This window comes from Musca autumnalis, unplaced genomic scaffold, assembly GCF_047663935.1.
Source record: "Musca autumnalis isolate F117 unplaced genomic scaffold, ASM4766393v1 scaffold_4, whole genome shotgun sequence".
NCBI classification, from domain to species: domain Eukaryota; kingdom Metazoa; phylum Arthropoda; class Insecta; order Diptera; family Muscidae; genus Musca; species Musca autumnalis.
In genome coordinates, this window is record NW_027411977.1 from 241,491,483 (window position 1) to 241,519,242 (window position 27,760).

Here is a 27,760-nt window from a genome sequence, read left to right on the forward strand (position 1 = left end):
TAATTTTTAGTAACATTTTTATTTAAAATTTACATTTGAGTGACTTTACTCACGGTGACGGTATTCGTCCGCTGTTATCGGTAAGTTTGTAACTACACAGTAAAATCACAATCCGTTAAGCCCATTCTGTAAAATCGATGCTGTTGATTCGGCGAGTGGTCCACCCATTTAGTTCAATGCTCCTTTTTACAATGCCTATCAAGACCTACTTGTGTGGTAAAAATTTTATGACACATTTCACAGATATATTTTGTATCTGTTGACGAAGGATGTTTATTTCTCACATGTTTCCGTAGATCTCTGTTGTGTGTAAAAGAACTATCGCATAGTTCACATTTATATTTCGTACGTGTTTGAGTGGAGTGAGCTTCTGGATGCATCATGGTACAATGCAAATGAAGGCCCATTTGTGTGGTAAATCTTTGATGACATATTTCGCAGATATACGCTGTATCTATAGACAGAGGATGTTTATTTCTCATGTGTCTTCGTAGTTCTTTAACTTTTGTAAAAGAAGAATCACATAGTTCACATTTATGTCTAATAAGCATTGGAGTGGAACGAGCTCCTGGATGTATCATGTCAGAATGCTTATCATGACCTCTTTGTGTGGTAAATCTGCTATGACATATTTCGCAGATATACTCTGAATCTATTGACAAAGGATGTTTATGTCTTATATGTGCCCGGAGAGCTTTACCTTCTATATAAAAACAATCACATAGTTCACATTTATATTTCGTATGTGTTTGAGTGGAGTCAGCTTCTGCATGCATCATGACAGAATGCCTTTTTAGACCTCTTTGTGTGAAAAATTTTTGATCACATATTCCGCAGGTATATTTGGCATTTACAGACAAAGGATGTTTGCATCGCATGTGTTTCAGTAGATTATAAAATACTCTATAAGAACTACTACATAGTTCACATTTATGTTCACGAGTAGGTGGAATATCAGAGTTTGTTGTGTTTTTATAACTACAGATTTTTTCTTCTTTTTTATATTTTCCATAAATTTTATTTGAAGCCATGGGAACATTCCCAGGATCCTCTTCATTATCATCAACTTTGGGGCCATTACCATCCTGCCCATCTTCGTGCACATCCGTTATTTCTAATTTAGGTAAGGATATCTGTTGAGTTATTGTTGTAATTAGATGTTGTTGTATAACTTCTTGATGGGGTACTTGATCGTGGGTAAACGCTTTAGTACCATCATCAGATTTCCATGTGAATGATGACGATGAGTAGAAGCTAGGTGAATCCTCTGGCAAAAATTCGTCCATTTCATCCACGTCCTCTTCTTTGATTATATGAATTGGGGATTCATCGACATTCTCGGGTAAAAATTCTTCCATTTTAGCCAAGTCTAGTTCATCTTCTTCAATATCATTTCCCATATTTGTAAAATGTTCATGTTTTGTTGTACTGTGGTCTAGTGTATTTGTATCATTGTTGGAATCTTCCTGTTTATAATCATTGTCAAATGCTTCAGTTTTTATGGAAATATTTTCCGACATCCTTATTTTGAATCTTACTTTTCAGATTTTAGGGAAAACAATATCTTATTAAAAATTTTTTATGACTGTAAAATAGAAAAAAAAATTACATATGTAATTATTTTTATGTATTTGTAACATTATTTAATTTTTTTGGTATTAATTTAGCAGTTTCTTTTAAATACAATTTGAAGCCTTTTTTATTTATTTTCACAGTCAGAATCGTCCAAGTACAACATGGTAACCCTAAGAAAGGTGCAAATTGCTTTAGTATTTCTTTAAGGCCGCCATCAGACCATCTGCTTTTTCACATGTATGACATCAGTAATAGTATACCCAAAGTGACAACATACATGTGAAAAGCAGATATTCTGATGGCGGCATAGACAAATAAATTTATAGACGAAGAAATACTCAATTTTGCGCCGTCAAGTTACTCAAACACGTAAACTCAAAAAAAGTTCGAAGACGATTTTTGCGGAAAATGGCAATATTTTTATGGATATTTTTGTCCGAGGATATTGTTCCCATCAAAAACTAACCCCAAGTTGCCTTTTGCCAGAACAAAATATTTATTAACTTGCATTTTTTTGCAATTTAATTTTGAGTTGCGTTTTCAGCATACTCAATTCGAACATACTCGGTGAGAGCATTCCGACGTCTATGTTTTCATAAGTCTATGATGGCGGCCTAACTTTTGGTCTATTTTAGAACCAACAAAAATCTAAAAAAATTCCCGACGTCTATGTTTTCATTAGTCTATGATGGCGGCCTAACTTTTGGTGTATTTTAGAACCAACAAAAATCTAAAAAAAATCCCTACACAGAAAAAAGCCACCACCGAAATTTTGATTAAAAGCTTTATCACCATATTTTTTCGAATGGAAATAAAATTATACGAATATAATGGGAAAATGTTAATCAAACATGAAAAACTTACTAGAAAGCGATCGTATACGCATGGTGAAATAAGAAGATGTTACATCAAACCATACGAAACGTCAAATTTTATAACAATAATGCATTGCAGTGAATTGCTTGTTTACATTTTGTATGAGATTTTATTTACAATAATGTATTTTGACAACTAGTCTGACAACACAATCTGAAAAAGAAAGACAAAATTACCTCAGTGTACCAATTATCCCAAAGTTAACAAAAAAAAAAAAAAAAAAAAAAAACAGAACAATAAGAAATATGATAAACACAACAAAAACATACATTGTATACAAATCCAACGAGACATTGAAAACTATTTTTGCAAGAAAAACAAAAAAGAGAGACAAACTTCAAGAGAACGATGTTGTCTATGAAGCAATGGTGGGCAAATTGCGAGAGACTCATGTATTTTTTACACTTTTGTGTGTGAGGCAGAGCATTTCTGCCCATCAGTGCTATGAAGTAATATGCGAGGGAAATGAACGAGAACAGTGCAACAAAGTTTATGTGGGAACAACAAAACGGAGATTAGGCATTAGATTGAACGAACACGAAACAGACAAATGTCAGAATATTGGATAGGGAAAAAAATAGAAAACAAACGATATACATTGGAGAGTTTGCGAACGCAAGAGAGAATAAAAATGTCAATTAACACTAAAGAAGACAAGGACAACACAAAACTTTAATACTCTGTTGCAATAGCTTAGAGCACCACCTCTGTGATACTAGTTTTAAATTAATTTTACATTTGATTATTTATTTATTTATTGATTATACAAAATGTGTGTTCGTGAAGTCCAGTTTTTTTTATAATTATAAGTGAATTAATAATGATTAATTGGAAGTTAAAAACTTAAACTTGTATGTATTGGAAAAATTTCAATAAAACAAATCTTTGTTAACAGGAAATTCAAATAAAATATCCCCTGAAGAAGTCGGAAACCAGCCGACGAAACGTTGGGAAAAATAATGAATTTAAATTACAAAAGTCGACCAAATAGCCCAAAAATAGCAGATAATAAAAAATTACCATTGGTCGACAACAACAAATACAATTTTGACAGTTCTTTGCTAAGAAATTGCTAAAAGTAGCTGAAAGAATTTTTCCCAGCAACATTTAGCAAGTTCGATCAGCTGTTTTCTAATCATCTGCTAATGGTCAGCTGCTTAATGTTTATCGTATTTTTTGTGTACAAATACTATAAATATTCCGATTCAGCATATTTATTTTATTAATATATTAATTATTTTTAATTTATTTTGTTTCAAAATTGAGAACTTTTTTATTGTCCCTTCTCCTTCATGCATTGGCGCCAATGTTTTTGTTTTGGTTATCAACTGTTATCTTGCTAAAGTTTACTAAATGCTGTCTTTTTACTTTTTTCTCTATTTTCGTATCAAAGATTAAAATCTCTCTTGAATAGAAGTTACTAGATAATTATTACTAAAAAAAAGTAAAAAGACACAACTATATTCTAAATATAGAAACCCCCTTTAAAGGTAGAATTAGACGTGACATAGCCATAACGCCATAACCATAGAAAACCAAAACCCAATTAGTTTCTAATGGCTATGGTATTATGTTAATTTACTACTAATCGAATACATTGATTTCCATAGGTTTGGTTCAATCAGCTGATTAATATGGCCTTGTGGCTTTATGGTAATGTCACGTCTAATTCTACCTTAACTCGTATTTGTGTAACACTAACCCCTTTAAATCGAAATCCCGCTAAATCGTAATTCCCGATAATTCGTTAAATTTGCCTGGTGCCCTAAATTACAAACTATCGTGATTCTATTGTAGATCAAATTGGAATATTACTTAAATATGTCTTGCAATAAACGGAAAATGAAACTCTTACATGATTTTTATTAACAGTTTTATTTAAAATAGGTACATTTGAATGATTTTACAAAACTCAAGATCAATCTTTACATTTTATTGTGAACGTTTCATTAATTAACTCTATATCTATAGGACTATATATATCCTATGAGGATACAGTTGGCCAGCTGAGCAAAATTTCATATTACACAATTGAAATTCCACAGCAACACTTATGTGATTACAAGATTTTCAATCAAAATGTATGAATTCGATAATAGTGATGACAGACACAATGGTGATATAATTAATTGTCCAAAAAGTTGTTCCTTCTTTTTCGTTGAGATGTACAAGTCTTTCGGCAAACGGGATTTTTTTAAATGTTTGGTCAGGCCGGACTCCGTCTTTACAGGTATAACGCATTTCCAAGAGTTGTTTTTGGTAGTTGCCCATGTATAACGGTCCAATGAATGAGATATGTCTGTTTGTCATTACGCATTCTGCACACTGTCATAACTCGAACGTCAATTCTGTAAAGTCGTTGCTGTAGATTCCGCCCGTGATACCTCAAACTTAGTTTTATGCATCTTTGTACAATGGGTAGTAAGACCTACTGGTGTGGTAAATCTCTTATGACATATTTCGCAGATATACTCTGTGCCTATAGACAGAGGATGTCTATTTCTCACATGTCTTCGTAGATCTTTTTCTTGTATAAAAGAAATATCACATAGTTCACATTTATGTTTAGTAGGCATTTGAGTCGAAGTAGCTCCTGGATGCGCCCGGTAAGAATGTCTATTAAGACCTGTTTGTGTGGTAAATCTTTGGTTACAAATTTCGCAGATATACTCTGTATCTATAGACAAAGGATGTTTAGTTCTTATATGTACCCGAAGATTATGCTCTTCATTAAAAGAAGAATTACATAGTTCACATTTATGTTTCTTATCTATTTGAACTCCTTGATGACTCCGATAAGAATGCCTATCAAGACCTATCTGTGTCATAAATCCTTGATTACATATTTCGCAGATATATTCGGCATTTACAGAAAAAGGATGTTTATATCTCATGTGTCTCTGTAGCTTATAAAAGTCGTTGTATGAATTATCACATATTTCACAATTATATTCACTAGATGTAGGAGTGGACTGAGCTCCGGGATGCTTCCGGGACGAATGCTGAACAAGACCTGTTCGTGTGGTAAATTTTTGATTACATATTTCACAGATATAATCCGTATCTATAGACGAAGGATGTTTATGTCTTATATGTTTCTGGAGAGATATATATTCCCTATAACAACTACCACATATTTCACATTTATGTTCAGCAGGTTTTTGAGTTTCTGGATGCGTCCAACAATAATGCCTATAAAGACCTGCTTGTGTGGCATATCTTTTATCACATATTTCGCAGATATACTCTGTATCTATAGACAGTGAATGTTTTTTTCTTATATGTCTCCGTAGTTCTTTAACTTCTGTAAAAGAACTATCACATTGTTCACATTTATGTTTAGTAGGCATTGGAGTGGAACGAGCTTCCGGATGCATCGAGGAAAAATGCTTATTAAGACCTATTTGTGTGGTAAATCTTTTATGACATATTTCGCAGATATACTCTGAATCTATTGACAAAGGATGTTTTTGTCTTATATGTGCACGGAGAGCATTACCTTCTGCATATGAACAATCACATAGTTCACATTTATATTTCGTACGTTTCTGAGTGGAGTGGGCTTCTGGATGCCTCGTTTCAGAATGCCTGTCAAGACCTCTTTGTGTGAAAAATTTTTGATCACATATTCTGCAGATATATTTGGCATTTACAGACAAAGGATGTTTGCATCTCATATGGTGCTGTAGATTATGAAATACTCTATATGAACTACTACATAGTTCACATTTATGTTCACGAGATGATATATCTATTTTTTTATATTTTCCTCTTTTTTTATTTGAAGCCATGGAAACATCCCTAGAATCCTCTTCATTATCATCCACTTTAGGTCCATTATCTTCGTGCACATCCATTATTTCTAATTTAGGTAAGGATATTTGTTGAGTTGTTGTACTATTATGATGTTGTTGTGCAACATATTGATGGGGTACTTCATCATGGGTAAACGCTTTAGTATCATCATTCGAGTTCCTTGTAAATGACGACGATGAGTAGATGCTAGGTGAATCATCCTCTGGCAAAAATTCGTCTATTTCATCCACGTCCTCTTCTTTTACATTCTCTGGTAAAAATTCTTCCATGTTTTCCAAGTCTAGTTCATCTTCTTCAATATCATTTCCCATATTTGTAAAATATTCATGTTTTGTTGTACTGTGGGCTAGTGTATTTGTATCATTGTTGGAATCTTCCCGTTTATAAACATTGTCAAATGCTTCAGTTTTTATGGAAATATTTTCCGACATCCTTATTTTGAATATCTTACTTTTCAATTAAGAGAAAACAAGATCTGACAACAATGTATTTATTTCTGTAAAATAGAAAAAAATACATATGTATGTAATTATTTTTATGTACTTGTAGCATAATTTAATTTGTTTTCATATTAATTTCCGAATATATTCTTTCAAATGTAATTTGTTCAAGTACAATATGGCAACCCTAAGCAAAGGTGCCAGTTTGCTTTAGTATTGTACTACGATAACAATTTTTCCTATATGATAGCAAAAAATAGTAAAAAATTAGTAGTTTTTTTTTTTGCAGTTCTGAAACCAACCATTTGTTTGTGTATGCAACTATCAAAAATGTATAATCCCAGCAAACATTTTTTCAAATTTTTAATCGCTTAAAGATAATCTGCGATTCGCGGGGAAGATCAATTCAATCGCGGAAGAGCGCGCCTAATGATAACCTGCGAATCGCCGACATAAAGTAACTGTGTCCGGGAAGCGAATCGCGAGGAAGAATCACAGATTAATCATCTGGAAGATCTTCAGAAGATCAACATGTAAAGAAAAATTAAAAAAGAATAGAACAATTGTTTTTTGTTTCTTTTAATTGTTGTTTAGTTTTCTGCTTTTGTTTTCTTTTCTGCTTTGTTATGGTTTTTAATTATTCCTTTATGTTGTGGTTGTTTGTTATAGGCACTGTACTCTGTACTGTTTCCTCAGTCACTATGTTGTCTTTTGGCTAAACTTGGCAAAACCTGGACATGTGTGCTTTGTCAATACTCATATTATACGTGCCATTTATATCAAAGTTCTGTAGAAAGTGTATATGAGAATTATATGCAACAAAATCAAAAATGTTAGTAACAATCATCTGTTGCTCTTCCAGAAGAGTCTTCTGTGAGTCCCAACGGCGACCATTTGAAAAATGTAAGAAAAAAATGTAAACAATCACCCAATGATCGCCGTGGGGAATCACAGAAGATTAATCTAAGCGAACAATCTTCCAAAAATTGAAAAATGTTGGCAGGGATGTAATAATTTTTTAGTCATCTGTTATTTATTAATATAAACTTGAGTTAATATTTACACGCCCATACACAAACTCGTTTGTATGTTTTATTATTCTATACGATGAATTCTCCTTTTCAATCTATACAAAAGTTTCGAAACGTAACGACAAACAAAACCGCGATTTTTTTTTTCAAAATTGCTTCGTTCCAGAACTAAAAAGTGTTTACACATTTTGCGCATTTCTCCCCAAAATGCGTTCCTGTACACTAAAAAAGTTGCAAAATGTTCACTTCTCTTTGAACAAAAATGGCACAGAATAGCTTACTCTTTAGAAACTTTTTACACGACAAATTTGGGCGAGCAACAACATACAGTGACACAGAAAAGTATACATACACCCTACAAAAATGCAGTTTTGGCTAAATCGTTGGGTTTTTCACAGCAACAACTGCACTGTGTGGCTCCTTGGTGACAAAATAACCATAATTACACAAATTTATTTCAATATAATGCGTATATTTAATACAATTGAAGAAATTCAATTTTCACAACACAGAAAAGTATACATACACCCCAAGGAAATACGAATATTATCGTAAAATTTATGGAATTAGTAGCAAAATTTATACATTTTTTAGTTTTGGCGAATGTCTCTGGGTGTCTGAGATATATTTTAGAGAAAAGAACATAATTTTTGGGGGTCAAATGCCGTTATTTAGGGTCAAATTTCTTATATACCCCGTTAAAGCTGACCCTTGCTAAATTTTTTTGCGTTTTTAGGTGTACTTTATAAAAAGCACAAAATTAGTTTCAGATTGCAAATCTTGAGACCCAAGGAAGTTTTGGAGTTGTTATTGAGCAAAATATTCCTTCCTGGACGTCGATTAATGCACGTTTTTCCTCAAATTTCTCTGGACGTTAATATATTCCGCGGAATTCCTGGCTCAAATTACATACAAAATGCATTGAATTGCCTTGTAATATGGTCTAATACAATCCTTGGGCATTAATTGAATCAGAAATGTGACATATTTTGTTAGAAACCTGTTCCCAAAGCTTCTAAAGCAACAAAATATAAGCACTACCAAAAAAGCATGAAATTTGCACTGTGAACAACGTCGTTTTCGTATTATGATCATTACCGTTACTATAGGCGCGAAACGTTTCGTATAATTGTACATTTCTGAGTCAATTGATGCCCAAGGATTGTATTCGACAATATTACAAGGCAATTCAAGGCCATCTATATGTAATTAGCAGCAAGAATTCCGCGGAATCTATTCACTTCCTGCGAAATCTGAGGGAAAACGTGCATTTATCGACGTTCAGGAAGGTATATTACGCACAAAAACAACTTCAAAGCTTTCTAGGGTCTCAAGATTTGCCATCTGATACGAATTTTGTGTTTTTTATAAAGTACAATACCTAAAAACGCAAAAATTAAGCAAGGGTCAGCTTTAACGAGGTATATAAGAAATTTGACCCTAAATAACGGCATTTGACCCCCAAAAATTATTCTTTTTTCTCTAAAATATATCTCAGACACCTAGAAACATTCGCCAAAACTAAAAAATGTATCAATTTTGCTACTAATTCCATAAATTTTACGATAATACTCGTATTTCCTTGGGGTGTATGTATACTTTTCTGTGTTGTGAAAATTGAATTTCTTTAATTGTATTAAATATACATATTAGATTAAAATAAATTTGTGTAATTATGGTTATTTTGTCACCAAGTAAAAAAAAAAATTATGCAGGGTCACAAAAAAATTTACACCCAAATAACTTTTTAACCAATTGAGATATCTCTAAAATGCCAAAGACTTTTTTTAATTCGAAATGTTAGCTTTAAATTGACGTGCATATTTATTTCATTAAAAGTACAGTTACTTAGAAATATAATAAAACACAAAAGTACTCTATTTTTTAAAATGAGTATAAAAAATGATGCAGCGTAAAGAAATGTGTAAAAAAAAGGAAATGATGACTTTTTAGTAACATTTTAATATTTCGTATGGTAACCACCTTGGTTTATAACGTCTCTCAATCGTTTTGGCATTGATTCAACCAATTTTAGTGTTATTCCGCGGTTATTTTACACCACTCTATCATTAACGCGTTTTTTTGATCCTCTTTGCTGGAAATGTTGTGTTTTCTTATGTTTTTTCAAGTAATGACCACAAATTTTCAATGACGTTCAGATCTGGTGACTGTGCCGGCGGATTCATTACATAGGGACAGTTCCAAATGAGCCAGGTTTGCACAATGTCTGACTTATGTTTCGGGTCGTTGTCTTGATAGAAGCGGAAATCACGCCGTACACCCAAGTATTCTGCACTTTGTAGTAAGTTTTCTTTTAGTAAATTCAAGTATATTATTTTGTCCATGTTTCTTTCTATAAAAACAAAATTTCTAACGCCGGACGCTGCCATACAGCCCCAAACCATGACACTGCCTCCACCATGTTTTACAGTTGCGTTCAAATTTTTTATTTGGAGCTGCGTATTGGGCTTCCGCCATACAAACGACCGTCCATCTGACCCAAATATGTTAAATTTTGACTCATCTAAGAATATAACAGATTTCCAGAAGTCTAAGTCCTTAGAAATATGAGTTTTATATGGCTTCTTAAGTGGAACTCGACCATGAAAGTCATATGAACGGAGCAAACGTCTAATTGTTGATGGATTACAACTTTTTCCAAAATAGTTTTCCGCATCGTCCGCCATTTTTTTTTTTTTTGCGATTAACTTAGGGTTTTCCTGGATTTTTCTAAGAATCTATCATTCATCACATGGATTTAACATTCTTTTTCTGCCATTTCCTCCCTTTCTTTGGACTCTATTTTCTTTCAAAAAACCTTTCTATGATGTGTTGCACGGTAGAAGGTGGTATGTTAAAAATTTTAGATATTTTTCGTTGACTTTCCCCGTTTTTAAAGTGATGAATGACCAATTCTCGTTCCTCTACTGCTGTCGGCCCATATTTAAAAAAATCTGCTATTATTCTCCCGAATGCACACAATCACTGTACAACTTGACAAAATGTTCTCTAATTGACAACCACAATAGCTTCTTAAAGTTTCCGCGTGCTAATGTAGCTATAACGGGACTTATGACCCTTAAAATAAAATGCATCATTTTTAAAATTTTAATTTAAAAATCGACTTTTTCTGAGTTTGTTGTATTTTATGAATAACGGTACTTGTAATGAAATAAATATGTACGTAATTTTTAAGCTAACATTTCGAACTAAAAAAACGGAATTTTTGAGATATCTCAATTGGTTAAAAAGTTATTTGGGTGTACATTTTTTTGTGACCATGCATCATTTTTTGACAGTCACTGTATATGCCTGCTTCTAATTGGCTGGTACGCCGACTTTGAAATTTGTTCTAGTTTGTTTTGTGACGTTTCTGCAATTTTTCCGTTCCCGTACATTTTGGAAAAATGTCATTAAATATTTTCTTTAAACCATTTTCCTCAATGCGAAGCACTGTGACAATTGTGTATTTTTGTATTCTCTTCAATGAATTCTCTTTTGAAACGATATTAAAACGTAAAAATAAATTTCTTCATAGAATTTCTCCCAATGTATGAGGCATGGCACCAGTTCAGGGGCTCAATTCTTGTTCTATGAAAATTTGAAATGAAAATTTTTATAAAGGAAATAAATGTCAAATGAAACATTTTATAAGGCAAATATTTTTCATTTCAAATTTTCATAGAACAAGAATCCAGCCCCTGTACTGTGAAATGTTAACAAATTTTTCGAAAAATAAAGCAAGTCACACAATTTTTTCAACAAAATGTTGTTAGGCAAATATTAATATACAGTGGCACAGGAAAGTATACATACACCCTGCAAAAATGCAGTTTAGGCTAAATCGTTGGATTCTTTACAGCAACAACTGCACTGTGTGGCTCCTTGGTGACAAAATAACCATAATTACACAAATTTATTTTAATCTAATACGTATATTTAATACAATTAAAGAAATTCAATTTTCACAACACAGAAAAGTATACATACACCCCAAGGAAATACGATTATTATCGTAAAATTTATGGAATTAGTAGCAAAATTTATACATTTTTTAGTTTTGGCGAATGTCTCTGGGTGTGTGAGATATATTTTAGAGAAAAGACAATAATTTTTGGGGGTCAAATGCCGTTACTTAGGGTCAAATTTCATATATGCCTCGTTAAAGCTGACCCTTGCTTAATTTTTTGCGTTTTTAGGTATTGTACTTTATAAAAAGCACAAAATTCGTATCAGATGGCAAATCTTGAGACCCTAAAACGCTTTGAAGTTGTTTTTGTGCATAATATACCTTCCTGAAAGCCGATAAATGCACGTTTTCCCTCAGATTTCTCAGGAAGTGAATAGATTCCGCGAAATTCTTGGTGCAAATTACATATAGATGGCCTTGAATTGCCTTGTAATATTGTCGGATACAATGCCTGGGCATTAATATATTTCTGAGTCAATTGATGCCCAAGGATTGTATTCGACAATATTACAAGGCAATTCAAGGCCATCTATATGTAATTAGCAGCAAGAATTCCGCGGAATCTATTCACTTCCTGCGAAATCTGAGGGAAAACGTGCATTTATCGACGTTCAGGAAGGTATATTACGCACAAAAACAACTTCAAAGCTTTCTAGGGTCTCAAGATTTGCCATCTGATAAGAATTTTGTGCTTTTTATAAAGTACAATACCTAAAAACGCAAAAAATTAAGCAAGGGACAGCTTTAACGAGGCATATATGAAATTTGACCTTAAGTAACGGCATTTGACCCCCAAAAATTATTGTCTTTTCTCTAAAATATATCTCACACACCCAGAGACATTCGCCAAAACTAAAAAATGAATAAATTTTGCTACTAATTCCATAAATTTTACGATAATACTCGTATTTCCTTGGGGTGTATGTATACTTTTCTGTGTTATGAAAATTGAATTTCTTTAATTGTATTAAATATACGTATTAGATTAAAATAAATTTGTGTAATTATGGTTATTTTGTCACCAAGGAGCCACACAGTGCAGTTGTTGCTGTAAAGAATCCAACGATTTAGCCTAAACTGCATTTTTGTAGGGTGTACGTATACTTTCCTGTGCCACTGTATGTATTTTTACATAAATCCATAAAAAATCTCAGTTTTTCGTTTAAATTCTTGTTTTGTGTGTTTCAATTAAAACAACTATTTTGACAGCTCGCATTACAACAGCTGGGCTGATGCGGGTGTAGGGACACGATTTATATTTTGCAGAAACGTGTTTATTTAATAATAAGTTTTTATCGAATGACATATGGTCTGTTCCAGAACCTGCAAGAATCTACAATTTTTCACTACGATAACAATTTTTCCTTTATGATATCGAAAAAAATAATAAAAATTAGTAGATTCTTGCTGTACTGGAACAGTCCAATACAATTAATAATCAACAAATATGGAAAATTCAATATAGTTATGAAAAGCTAACTTGAAAATACATTAACAATTTTAAAGTACATATTTATAAAAAGGAGAATCTATGTTCAATAAATTAAATGTTACACGTTTTCGTTCTTTTTATATTCGAACCCGTTTTCTCAGAATCAGACGCTTCCACGAATACGGGTTTGAGTCGATCTATTGAAATAGTTGTAGCCTCTCCGTTTTTTCAATTACAAAATATTTCTTATTCTTTTCAATAATCCTATACGAGCCTTCGTATGGGGATCGCAATGATCTCTTTTGTTCTACACGAATCAATACGTATTTGTAACCTTTTAAATCTTTGGGAATATAAACATTACCACCTACATTCTTATGATGTGACAAATTTGAATGTGCTTCCTTAAATCTCGCTTTTAAGTTAGCCATACAATCAGAAGATACCACCATTTCGCCTGGCAACCGTAAATTTTGCCCATAAACGATTTCTGCAGGAGTAGCTTCCAAATTCTACTTAAAAGTGGACCGCAGACCAAGCAATACAATCGACAATGTTTAGTACCAATTTTGAGAATTTTCTCTTGCCATTATGGATGCTTTCACCTGTCTATGGAATCTTTCTACCATACCATTAGCTTGTGGATGATAGGCCGTAGTTTGTATTCTATGACTTCCTAATAAATTCATCAATTCTGATTTATTCTTACTGGTACTCCAAAACGGCGAATATAGTTATTAAAAAATGTCTTCGCAACTGCTGCTGACATTATATCCCTTAAAGGATAGGCTTCTGGCCAACGTGTATACCTGTCAATAACTGTTAGTATATACTGATGCCCGTTAGATGGTGGCAAGGGACCAACGATGTCAATATGGATATGTTCAAACCTGCCTTTAGGAATTTCTATTTTTTCAATAGGTGATTTAGTATGCTTTGCTTTTTGGCAACCTAAACAAGTTTTAGCCCAAGTGTTACAATGAATACAGGAAATAACAAACGGCCCTCAGTCTCCGGCAATTCGAGGGTGCTAAGAATCCCCGGAGGTAAAACCAAACTAAACATAGGAACGTGGAATGTCAGAAGTCTTTACGAACTTGGGAAATTGGACAATACCATAAACGAGATGAAAAGGTTACAGATAGATGTGTTGGGCATTAGTGAAACTTGGTGGACGGAATATGGAGAATTTGTATCTCATGATATAAAAGTTTATCACTCCGGAAACCCGGAAGGAATTCATAGAAGAGGTGTCGCAATTCTGATCAAGAACAAAATAGCTGCCAGCGTCGCTGGATGGGTTCCAATATCAGATAGGGTCATGATGGTGAAAATATCTGGAAAACCAATTAATATAAACATAATACAAGTTTATGCACCCACCTCTGATAGCAATAACGACGAAATAGAACAGTTCTACAACGACTTGGAAAAATTGTTGAAAATGACAAAACCGCACGACATCACAATAATCCAAGGGGATTTTAATGCCAAAGTCGGGCAAGAAGTAACAGCTGAAGTTACAGGCAAATTCGGACTGGGAAAACGGAATGAAAGAGGAGAGAAATTGATTCAGTTTTGCCAAGAATATAAATACAAAATCACCAATACATTATTTTGTCTTCACCCTAGGCGACTTTATACGTGGAAATCACCTCAGGATAATAATGGCAACATAGTAAGAAACCAAATAGACTACATTTTGATAAATAAGAGGTACTGTACGTGTGTGTCAAAATGTTCTACCTATCCTGGTGCTGATGTCCCCTCAGACCATAACCTTTTAATGTGCAATTTAAGAATTAAACTTGCTACCACTCGCAAGAAAAAGCCGGAACCAAGAATCAATATTGAAAAACTGAATGACCCATTAACGAAACAAACGATAAAGGAACAATTAAATGCCGACCTCACTGAAATAAATGCAACAATATGTAATGTCGAGAACCTATGGAACCAAGTGCAAAAATCCATAAAAGATGTCACAAAAAATATAATCGGAACCAACATGCGCAAAAAAGAAGATCCATGGATAACGGATGAAATTCGAGCACTTCGGAAAGAAAGAAGTAAACACAGAAATGTAAACTATGAAAGATATTGGGAGATAAACCAAGAAATTAAAATCGCAACACGTGCTGCAAAAAATGAGCAAATAAATAAGCAATGTCAGGAAATTGAACGACTTAAAATACTTCATGACGACTTCAATCTCCACAAAAAATTAAAAGAGACATCTGGTATTTATCCAAAGAGATCGTCAACATTTATCTACAATGATAATAAAGTAGCAATTTATGAAACTGCAGAAAAGAAAAAACTATGGGAAGAATATATTAAGCAATTATTTATCGATCACCAACGAACATCCTTATCCAACTCTGGGGATGAAATTAATTTTACAGGGACACCCATTACTGAGAATGAATTACAACTAGCTATTATGTCAATGAAGGATAAAAAGGCAATGGGTCCAGACGAAATACCTGCCGAGGTACTTAAGTTAATAGACGGAAATAACACCAAGCTTCTTTTAAAATTATTCAACAATATATATAAAACAGGACAATATCCCCAAGATTGGCTCAAATCAACATTTATTACAATACCCAAGAAAAATAATGCGAAGACCTGCAGCGACTATAGACTAATAAGTCTAATGAGCCACGCTCTTAAAATATTTTTAAAAATAATACATAGACGAATCTATTCGATCTGCGAAGCACACATGGGACAAACACAATTTGGATTCAAGGAAGGCATGGGGACACGAGAAGCGTTACTAGCTGTACAAGTATTAATACAAAATTGTCGAGAGGTACAAAAAGATGTATTCTTATGTTTCGTAGACTACGAAAAAGCGTTCGATACGGTAAATCATGATAAATTGATAGAGATCCTACTTTCAATCGGATTGGAAGACAGTGACATAAACTGCATTAAAAACCTATACTGGAAACAGATAGCAAACATTCAAGTAGATAATGAATTAACTGACGATGTTCCAATTTCAAGAGGTGTAAGACAAGGCTGCATATTGTCCCCTCTTTTATTTAACATATATTCCGAGAAAATATTCGAAGAATCTGTACGTGGAAAGAATATTGGTATCCAACTAAACAACACCTTAATAAATAACATACGCTATGCTGATGACACCGTATTAGTAGCAAGCAGCATAGCTGGACTACAAAAATTAATAGACGCAGTAACACAAAATAGCGAAATATACGGATTAAAAATCAACGTTAAGAAAACAAAATATATGGTAGTAAGCAGGAATCATGCCGACAATAATACGCCACTAAAGATAAATAACGATGAAATAGAGCGAGTGACAACCTACAAATACCTCGGTATTCAAATCAACGATAAATGGGACATATCAAGAGAAATTAAATGCCGAATAGAAATGGCAAGAAACAATTTTTTCAAACATAACAAAGTTTTACTTAGCCACGACATAAGTCTTACTACAAAAATACGATTTGTAAAATGTTACATATGGTCCGTTTTATTGTACTCTGCGGAAACATGGACTTTGAAAGCTGTAGATGAAAAAAGACTGAACTCGTTTGAAATATGGATATATCGTCGAATTTTAAAGATCCCATGGACCGAGCGCATTACAAACGACGAAGTGCTAGAACGCATGCAAGTCGAACGCCAATTAATAAAAAATATAAAAACACAAAAAACCGCATATCTTGGTCACATTATGAGGCATGAAAAATATAAGCTTCTGCAAATTATTATCCAAACAAAAATCGATGGGAGAAGACCAAGAGGGCGACGGGAAACATCATGGCTCAAAAACATTCAAGATTGGACTGGACACCATAATGAAAGAACTCTTCTGAATGCCGCTAAAAACAGAAACCTATATATAAATTAATAAACTGATTTGTTAAATATACCAAATTATCATTATGTAATTGTATGATCGCTAAAACCCGAATACGGAATGGCAAATAAAGAAGAAGAAGTTAATTTCTTTGTTCATGTTTGGCCAAAAATACCTACTCGATATCAATTTCCTTAGCAGTAACATATGGCCTGGGAGTTCATACAAATATGGAAAATTCAATATAATTATGAAAAGCTAACTTGATGAAAATACATTAAGAATTTCAAAGTACATATTTATAAAAATTACAAAAATATGTTTTACGTCCCTACACAGGTACCTGTATGATTGTGCCATGGTGAGAGCAAACCAACTGACACACTCTCATTACCATCCACAAACAGTGTGGATTGTTTTTGACATTTCACATGAATTCTTTGATAAACACTTCGTTTTTAAAGGGGTAATAAAATAATATAAAGAAATAAATATGTATATATACCTTGAATTTGAGGTGAGTTGACGAATATTGTTTAATAACACTTCTTAATTGATGACATATTATATTTCTTTATAAACATCAACAAAAAGTTAATATTAAATAACGCGAAGCTACGAAGTGAAGACTGATGCCGGACATATGTACATATGTAAATATGTTCTGTTGTCGTTTTAGCAAGAGACCCATGTTGTTGTTGTCAACAAAGTGAGTGAGAGAGAGGCACTCATTGACTGAATTCAATCCAGTGAATTGACTGGGGTGCTTAAAGCCAGGGATGCCAAGTTGGTGTTTAAGCAGGAATGTCGACTGCTACAAACATACGGTGTTAGAACAATGGGAGTTGGAATTTTTGTTTTTATAAAAGCAAACATGATCAGGACATCGTTAACAATATTACTGTAAACTATTTTCAAAGAAAACTGCAGAGAATTTTGTTTTATGCCCCGATTTTTATCTCTATCAGGGCAACGCCGTTTAGGACTAGTTTAATATAGGACCAACCTGGCTAATACAGGACTTTCCATATATCATTAGGTTGTTTGTACCTACTCTAGACCAGTAGGCCTATTCTATAACTTTTATCGATTGAAAAGTTATTAAAATTTCATTTGTTTTTGTAGCAACTACAAAACAAACAAATGAAATTGTTGTAAAATAAACAATGAGTAAAGTTGTTAAAAAGTTCTAGAATAGGCCCCCTGGGGCTCAATTCTGTTTCTATGAAAACGTGAAATGAAAACTTTTATAAAGGAGAAAACTGTCAAATGAAAAAAATTATAAAGGAAGTATTTTTCATTTCAAATTTTCACAGAACAAGAATCCAGCCCATGGATCTTAATGACTTTTCACAGTATTTTTTTGCAAAATAACTCCAAAAAACTAGAAATTTCTTGTCAAATTGCCTACAAAGGGACATTAATTACAATAATGCCAATATTACGTCAAGAATATAATTTTTTTCTATCGGAATCATTGACAAAACTACTGAAAACGATAGGGTACCAATAATTGCACCATTCTGATTACTAAAATTGCATAAAAAAGCGAAAAATTTGGAAATTATTTGGTATGTTGCTTTACTTATAAAAATGGTAAAACCGGCCAAAGTAGTAAAAGTTGTAAACTACTCACATATGAATTTTACGGTGTCTGAAGTAAAGGAACGCTTTTCGAGTAAAAAGTGGTAAAACTTGAAGATTCTTGCACGTAAAGGAAAAGAGCTATTTATAGCTTATTGTGGATTATTTTTTATTATCCGCTATAATTTTATTATAACGGTACTGGAAACGCAATATTTTTGTATGCCATCATAAAGACAACTTTTCGGCCTACAAAATGGTTTTTTGAATTGATATTTTTAACACGCTCAGATTTGTTGAGTAATGCTATGTTTACATTTACGAAAGCGACTCGATTTCAACTGTCAATTCCTTTGCTTAGGGGTACTTTACACGATATGTTTTTTACATATGAGTTGTCACTTCCGCCATACAAAATGTATATGCAAAGTGACAACTCATATGTAAAAAACATATCGTGTAAAGTACCCATTATACGTCAAATGAAAACTCATTTGAAATCGAGTGGATTTCATTTGGCGTTTGAGCTATGGGATAGACATTTGAAATCGAGTGGATTTCGTAAATGTAAACATAGTATAAGACATTTTTAAAGAGAGCCCTTTTTTTCTTTAAAGAGAAGTGAACATTTTACAACTTTTTTGTGTACGGGAAGGGGTTTTCGGGTAAAATGTGTAAAAATTGTAAAAAGTTTTTAGTTCGGGTTGTTGTTTTTATTTATGTAGAAATCATGGCACAATAATAAGGTACAGCGCCAAAAACAGCTGATTTTCAGACCAGTTGTCAAAATGCATTACTGTGAATAAAATCTCATACAAAATGTAAACAAGGAATTCACAGCAATGCATTATTGTGATCAAATTTGACGTTTAGTATGATTTGAGCTTTGTTCCTTTACTTTTTTAATGGTAAGAGTGGTAAAAGAGAAAAGTGTCAAAACTGCTCTCTCATGAATATTTTTACCAGAAAAGTAAAGGAACGGAAAAATTGTAGATCTGGTAGCAATGTTAAAAAGAAACATAAAAACATCAATTTTCGTCTTTTATTTCACAGTTTTTAATTTAGTTTTGTCAGCGTTCGACTTTTTCTTCTGTTTTTCGTCCATTTTCTTCTTCATTGTGAAATAATCGTCAAACAAAAGTCAAAAAATCAGTTCTGCCATTTTTTACCTACAGAAATTTGTCAGGTAACCTGTGGTAGAAGAGAAAGCCATTTTCGCTCTCTCCTCTCTCACTCTCTTAAAACTTGCTTCCAGTTTTGCCACTTTTCGGGGTTAAGGAACGATTTGCAGGTTAAAAATGGTAACCTCAAGTAAGTAAAGGAACACAGCTTTGATGTAACACCTTCTTATGTCCCTGGCCACTCTACAGCAATTTCACTGAAATTTTGACACAAAATTATGCGTCTCTAGATCGAGTTTCATAGTAGAGTAAAATCATAAAAATGCTGTAGTGGGGAATTCGAGCTAAGAACGCCTAATTTAATGAAATTTTTTAATGAAATTCATACTAGTGTGGACCGGGACTATTCCACCATGGGAGAAATATTGTTTCCGTCGATATTTCTGCTAATGCCCCGGTTACACTTAATGGATGTGGGATTGAAATGTCAATTCCATAGCTCAAATGTCAAATACATCCTCATAAAGTGGGTTAAGCAGGAAAAAAACTCTAGTGTAACCGTGCTATAACATGTTGCAATAATAAATACCTTAAATGCCTTATAGTACGTTTATATATAACCGGATTTAACAAACCCACTGGGTTTCAAATGTCAACTTGATTGCTTATATTTCAAATAAATCCTCATAAAGAAGGTTTATCCAGCAAAAGGCTATAATATAAACATGGCTTTACACTTTACAGTGCCGCCTTATTATTCCTATTTTGTCTTCTTCGTAATAAAATTTTGTTTTTATATTCATCCATGGATTGGAGTTTTCTTTAAACTATAGCTCTGTACCTTTACCTTCAAGAATCTTCAAGTTTTAACACTTTTTACTCGAAAAGCGTTCCTTTACTTCAGACACAATACAATTCATATGGGAGCGTTTTTCAAATTTTACTACTTTTGCGGGTTTTACCATTTTCAGTAGTAAAGGAACAGACCTATTATTTAGTAACTCAGAATATTTTAAACACTTCTGTAGCGCTAATAACAACGTGTCTATACCTTCTTTACTCAATTCAGAAAAAAAGTCTTATAACTATAAATTCATTAAACTAATGATTCGAAGAAATACTTCTGACATTAAAAAAAAAAACAATAAATTAATTTATTATTAATTCGTTTATTATTATTTAACTGATATTTGAAAAAAATAATTTAAATCCATTATATTAAGATTAGATTGAAAACAAAAATTGTATAGTACAGATATTAAATTATTAATTTAAGGGATGCAAATTAACCATCTTCTTCTTCGCATTCCTCATCCGTACTTATTTCATCTTCATTCTGTAAAATTGCGGTTTTTGGTTTTTTGCTTGGTACCGGTGTCTCAGTTGGATGCATCTTCCTGCAGTGCCTAAGAAGGCCTCTTTTTGTGGTCAATTTTTCATTACAAATTTCACACATATACTCCGTAGTTATAGACGAAGGATGTTTATTTCTTAAATGTCTATGTAGATTTTTAAGTGTTGTATAAGAATTATCACATTGTTCACATTTGTGTTCAGTAGGTGGTGGAGCAACTGGATGCGCCATGTAAGAATGTATATCAAGACCTTTTTGTGAGGTAAATCTATGATTGCATATTTCACAGATATACTCGGTATCTATAGACATAGGATGTTTATTTCTCATATGTCTCCGTAGATTTGTAACATCTACAAAATAACTACCACATAGTTCACATTTATATTCAGCTACGGGATGCATCCGGTAAGAATGCCTATCAAGACTTGTTTGTGTAGTAAATCTTTGATCACAAATTTCGCAAATATACTCAGTATCTAAAGATGAAGGATGTTTCTTTCTTATGTGTGCCAGAAGATTTTTAGATGTCATATAATATCTACCACATATTTCACATTTATGTTCAGTAGGTGTTTGAGTGGAAACAGGACCTTGATGCGTCTTGGAATGCCTATCAAGACCTGCTTGTGTGGTAAATTTTTGATTACAAATTTCGCAGATATACTCGGTATTTAAAGACGATGCATGATTACGTCTCATATGTCTTCGTAGACTGGTAGCTTCGGTATAAGAATTACCACATAGTTCACATTTATGTTCACGACAAGATGTAATAATAAATATCTCTTTATTATCACTGAAGTTGGCGTCTGTATTACCATTGATCTCCGGACCTTTACTAGCATCCTTGTCTGTATGCACATCAATTATTTCTAATTTTGGCAAGGATATCTGTTGAGTTGTTGCACCAGTTAGATGATGTTGTGTACCAAATTGATGTTGTACTTCATCATGGGTAATAACTTCCGTACAATCATCAGATTTCAGCGTAAGTACTGACGCTGAGTAGAAGCTGGGTGATTTCTCCGGTAAAAATTCGTCCATTTCACCTGCATCTTCTTTTTTAATTTTTTCCGTAATGAACTTATCGACATTCTTTGGTAAACGTTCTTCAATTTTATCCAAGTCTAGTTTCTCTTCTTTAATATCATATCCCATTTTTGTAAAATTTTCAAGTTTTGTTTTATTGTAGCTTAGTGTATTTGTATCATTGGTAATATTATAATCATTGGACAGAGGTTCAGTTTTTATGGGAAAAAATTCCGTCATTTTTACTTGGGATATTTTTGTTTTCAATTGAAGAAAATAATTTTACTACACAGTGTTTAGGGATGGCTGTAAAAGAAAAACAAAGTTTTCTTATGTAAACTTAAATAAATTAATAATTTTGTGATTGTTTTTAGTCTATTTAGGGTTTGGAGAGTGTTATGAGGTAGTAAAATCGCTGTACATGGTTTTCTGTGTTTGCGATGTTGTCTCTTCCTTTTATTCGTTTCAAGAAACTCACAAGTGTGACCAAGGACTATGCAGCTATCAATGGGTCTGTTCCCGAACTCTAAGCATCTTCAACTTTTTACTTTTTTTTCTCGATCACATGAAGGTACAATTTTTATGTTTTTTTAAGGATTTATGGCGAAAAGTATCAATTTTTTAGCTAAAATCAAAATTTTGACAGTTCACAATTTTTTTAAATTGATATTTGTTTAAAATTGAATACTTCTTAAAATGTATATTTTTTTATTCTTTTTCGCTTAAGGACAAGATTATTAGCTTCCTTATGTTCCCACAAAAACAAATACTGATCGGTTTATTCATTTTCAATCTACATTGGGCACCGCTAACTGTTGTAGTAACAAGTAAAAAAAGTATCAGTCGGCTTTGCCGGCAGAGATATACCCTCAGCTTGTGTATATTGAAACATTTTTTTTCCCAAAATACGTCTGTATTTAGGGGGTTTTAAAATTTTTGGGCGTTTGAACCGACAAAAATGTTGATTAGGATTAAATATCAAAAGTTTTGCGGAGGAGATACTAAAAGGAATAGATCGACATTGACCGTTATGGAAGTGTATCTCCAGGCACAATATATGGTGCAATAGGGGGTTTTTACACTCTTCGGGCTGTTTGCTGTTTGCTTGCCCCTAAAAAAACCATAGTAATTGAGAGAGCGAAAGCAAGTTGATTCAACAAAAATCAAAGTGATTCGGTATTAGGTCTTAAAGTGAACTTATCCGAAATTTTGTGTGGGAGGTACCGGATGGAGTGGACAAATATAGTCCATATTTGAACCTGATCTATATCTGGTAGATATATTAGGATGTGTAAAGTGTAGACCAATTCGGCCACTGCCTTCAAGAGTTACCGTACGAACATTTTTTCCGAATATTTTCGAACTTTTGTGGGGGAGGTACCTGCAGGAGTGGACCGATCTGGCTTATCTTCAAACTCAAACTATGTTTGGACAAAATATTACTAAGGCCATATTTTGGACCGAATCGGCAGATCCGTTCGAGAGTTATCTTGCGCTCCAACCACCTATCACGGTGTCATAGGGGTTTTTTGCAACATTCATGCTATTTTCTCAGGAAGTATGGACTTGCCCCTGATGAAACTTGTACCGTCGTATGGAGGGCAGCAATACAAGTTGCTAAAACAAAAATCAACGCGATACGAGAAATGGTCCTAAACTGAACTTTTCTGAAATTGTGTGTGAGAGGTACCCGAAGGAGTGGACCTATTGAAACCATATTGGAACCTAACATTACTCTTGTAGAAAGTTTACAAAGTATGGACCAAATCGGTCACACCCTTCAAGAGTTATCGTGCGCACAAACTTTCCGAACATTTTCGAACTTTTGTGGGGGAGGTACCGGAAGGAGTGGACCGATGGTGATCATCCTCGAACTTAAACTAAGTTTGAGCAAAATATTACGAAAGCCAAAATATGAACTGAATCGGTTCATCCGTTCGAGAGTTATCGTGCGCTCCAGCCAGCAGGACAGACGGACGGACATGGCTAGATCGACTCCAAGTTGTCTGAAACACATTTCGTCCAAACATACTTGGGGTCTAAAACCATTATTTCGATGAGGCACATTTTCATTGTATCAAAGTGTATATACCCTCCTTAGCCTAAAGGCTGAGGGTATAAAAACGATGTATCGTAGGCGGGCATTTGTCATAACTCTGTGCAATATTTCTTAAATAAACTTAAATAACTGGCATTAAAATGAATAAATAATTCGAATATACAATTTTCGAATGCTTTGTAATATAAATGCTAGTTGCCAAGCTTAGCCTTCGTCCACCCACCAAAATAAAATTCTAATATGCCTGATGATCGGACTAAACCATCCGTGATCCGTAGCATAATGGTTGAATGTGTGGGACTTTAGTGGATTACTATTTTTTTCAATGAACCTCTTAATTAATTCAAATAATCTTCAAAAAAGTTAAGCAGATTTCAGTAAAAAATCCTGAAAATTTTGTTGATCGCGTAGCCCCTGTCCATAGGAGAAAGTCTTAAATCCCCGGCCGAAGGCCGGCTACTTAAGAACACTTTCAATTTAAAAGAGAGTTTTGTTCACGTAACTATGAATTATCTATTTTTGATTTCTACTAAGTGTTATGATTTGTCATATGGTTATATGAACAACTGTCATCGCGAATTCCGTTGTTTATGTTTTGTGATTTTCATATGTAATCGTGAATTCCGTTTTCCAATACATTGTAATTTGTAAAAACAGCAATGTTTTGTAACATGATCAGCTGATCGTGTAAGTTCGCTTTTCTAAAATTCGAGTTACCGTTACTTTTAAATGTGTGTTTTTTTGGTGGAAATTTAGCTTTAAATTAAAAAAAAATGTTTACAAAAGTGGTGGAAATAGCAAAATTATTCGAATTTGAAGAAAAAGGTCAAATTTCGATGACCGTTTTAAAGAGTCTACAGGAGTTGGGGCTTATACTGGACGAAGGGGTTTTACAGTGCGCAAGGGGGCATGTGTTGTATTCAGGATGCCAAGGGCTATCTACTGTAAAAATTTCAGCCCGATCCGAGACATGCCCTAAACAACCTAAAGGTGTGAGAGTACAAAATTTCCGAAATGTCAAGACCCATATCTCGGGAAGCATGGACTTCCCCCAACGACACTTGTTCTAAAAGTGGCAACAACCCCTTAAAGGCATATTTCAATGCATATTAACGCTGCCGTCTGTCTAAGGGATTATAATAGGCCTGTTCGATAACTTCTCAAGTGAAAAATATTTGCAAGTTCTTATAAGTACTTGCTGCCAATGAAAGCAATGAAGACAACTTTAACCTGTTTTGGTCATATGGACCAATTAAGGTATGTCATAGGGCAAATACCGCCTTGGACCCTAAACACACAATTTCAACAGTAAAGCACAGAGGAGACTCTGTTGTGGTATGGCGTTGTATGAGTTCTTCCGGTGTCAGAACTCGTGTCTTTATCGAAGGAATTAAGGATAAGATGTATGATTTAAACATTTTGAAAGGATAATTTGAAATTTAGGCGCTGAAAGAATTGGATTTGGGACAACATTCCAATTTTATCAATATATGAGCCCGAGCACAAATCACACATTTTTCCAAAATGGATGCTATGTAACTGTCCAAAAGTTATTCAAACACCTCCCCTATCCCCGGATTTGAATCCTATATATAATTTATGGAGACAAATATAAAAAATCGTAACATCTAAAGTATAGGAACCCTGAAATATGCCTTACAAGAAGAATGGGGAAAAATTCCGTTATCTTGCCCCGAAACTTAGTTAAATATTTGCCAAAAAGGCTAAAAGCTGTAAAGGATAACAAAGGATGTCATACCAAGTGCTAAGCTCCTATGAAATCCTTTTGGTTTTATGAAACTTTTAGAGTGCATACTTTTCACTGTGAGGTAGAAATCGATGTTGTTTAACCATTTTTATTTTATTATCTAAATTTACCTGAATTTCGTTAATTTTATTTTATTATATTTAAGTTAAGACACTAATGTAAAAATATAAAAAGGAATGAAATCGATATCATTAACCAATTCTTAGCAAACGCAGTTTTAATGAAAGAAACTGAAGTGGATACTTTTGACTGTGATTCACTGTATGTTCATACATATATACACACTCACATATGTATGCATATACTCGAAGGTATGTTTTATTGTATTCAATGAATTTTCTTTTCAATTTTTGTTCTACATATTGTATTTTTTCTTTAATTTTAAATATTATCTTCAAACAATTTCTTCCAATGTGAAGCACTGTGAGAGCAAACCAACTGACACACACTCTCATTACCATCCAAAAACAATGTGCGGTATTTTTGACATTTCACATCATTTATTAAATAAATTTTATTTGATAAACACTTCCACTTTTAAGGCGTAACACACTAATAGAATGAACTAAATATACCTTGAATTTGAGCTGAGTTGTTGACTATTGTTTAATACATTTATTTATTGTAAATTTACTATATTTTGTTATAAACTTCAACAAAAAATAAAAGTAAATAACGCGTAGGTACGACGTGAAGAATGATGCCGGCCAAACTACCCACTAAACAATTGTTGCCGAGCGCTCTGATGTTAGATTTTTTTAAGAGTTTTTCCAATGTATGATCAGAAAATATTCAGATTTCTCAAAATTTCCTTCAGAAGTTGAACCTATTATCAGCCATTTTTTTTTAAGGAATCTCTGCACATTTTCTTGTGATTGTTTTCGAAAATCTGCCAATATTCTGCACACTCTCTGATGGGAAATTTTGATTCGTTTCTCTTTCTCGCTAGTAAATTCCAAGAGAGATTATTTTAAGAACTACAAAGACATGGTAGATTTTTTGTTTTGTTTGCATGCTGTGGTTTGTTTTTTTTTTTAGTTATTTAGCAACTGTTAATTGACAAAGACGTATCGGAACAAGTTATTTTGTGATTTAAATCGCAAATTATTTGCAAACACATAATGGAATAATCAATATTTTTTAATTATATTTTAGGAAAACAAAATAAAAGCATTCGAAAACTTTATCAGGAAGGACTGCGACTATAATTTTGCAATTTTTGCGGGCAGCAGCGGTGAATAATATAATAAATTCACATTGTAATTATTTAAATTGCAAGAAATTCGAATCAAATCCGAGTAAAGATTAAGAATTTTGGGCGAATATATTTGGAACATCTAATAAAACATCAGAATAGTTTCTGACTTTCGGATAGAATATAGCAATTTTTTTAGAATAAGTTCCGAAACTTTCCAGAATCTCGAAACACATCTCCGAAATGTATTTCATTTTCTGCACATTTTCGAATACTTCTTCAGAGTTTTGTCCGAGATTGTTCCGAAAAGCAAAATTTACTTCAGATTTTTTTACGAAATTTCTTCAGAATTCGAAACTAATTTTTGTGGAAACTCGAATGCTCTTTTCGAATTTCCCTTGACAAATTGTTCCGAATTCTGCGAACCGCTTCACACAAAAACGGACATGTTTTGCATACGAAGACGGCATCAGAAATGGAAACTTGTGCAGAGATTTCGTCCGAATTCGGTACGATTTCGGCAAAAATTGTTTAGTGGGTATGTTCAGCTGTCGTTTTCGTAAGAGACCGACCCATGTTTTGTCAACAGAGTGTGTGAGAGAGAGAGGGATGCGCCCTAATGACTGGGGTGCTTTGAGCAAGGCATACAACAACAAGAATTTA

The 27,760-nt window shown here is 33.3% G+C and overlaps 5 protein-coding genes across 7 annotated transcripts in view; 2 read left to right on the forward strand and 3 right to left on the reverse strand.

The window, feature by feature from the left end:
- LOC141403807 (uncharacterized) lies at window positions 1-26,611 on the reverse strand. The gene is made up of 2 exons (XM_073986789.1): window positions 26,478-26,611; window positions 1-1,585 (listed from the first exon to the last, which is right to left on the reverse strand). Exon 2 carries the CDS (start codon window positions 1,518-1,520, stop codon window positions 174-176), a length of 1,347 nt encoding a protein of 448 aa, XP_073842890.1. The 5' UTR covers window positions 1,521-1,585; window positions 26,478-26,611; the 3' UTR covers window positions 1-173.
- LOC141403826 (uncharacterized) overlaps window positions 1-27,760 on the forward strand; it is a 153,155-nt gene that overhangs the window by 39,256 nt on the left and 86,139 nt on the right. The gene's annotated exons all lie outside the window — the stretch shown is intronic.
- LOC141403779 (uncharacterized) overlaps window positions 1-27,760 on the forward strand; it is a 137,184-nt gene that overhangs the window by 38,713 nt on the left and 70,711 nt on the right. The window lies entirely within an intron of this gene.
- On the reverse strand, window positions 4,308-17,539 carry LOC141403748 (uncharacterized). The gene is made up of 2 exons (XM_073986653.1): window positions 17,490-17,539; window positions 4,308-6,763 (listed from the first exon to the last, which is right to left on the reverse strand). Exon 2 carries the CDS (start codon window positions 6,696-6,698, stop codon window positions 4,794-4,796), a length of 1,905 nt encoding a protein of 634 aa, XP_073842754.1. The 5' UTR covers window positions 6,699-6,763; window positions 17,490-17,539; the 3' UTR covers window positions 4,308-4,793.
- Window positions 20,839-27,760, reverse strand: part of LOC141403808 (uncharacterized) — a 28,317-nt gene continuing 21,395 nt past the window's right edge. For both annotated transcript variants that reach the window (XM_073986790.1, XM_073986791.1), the window contains exon 2: window positions 20,839-22,381. In XM_073986790.1, coding sequence (XP_073842891.1) covers window positions 20,975-22,315 — 1,341 coding nt within the window. In that variant the 5' untranslated portion in view covers window positions 22,316-22,381 and the 3' untranslated portion in view covers window positions 20,839-20,974. The remainder of the gene's footprint in view (window positions 22,382-27,760) is intronic.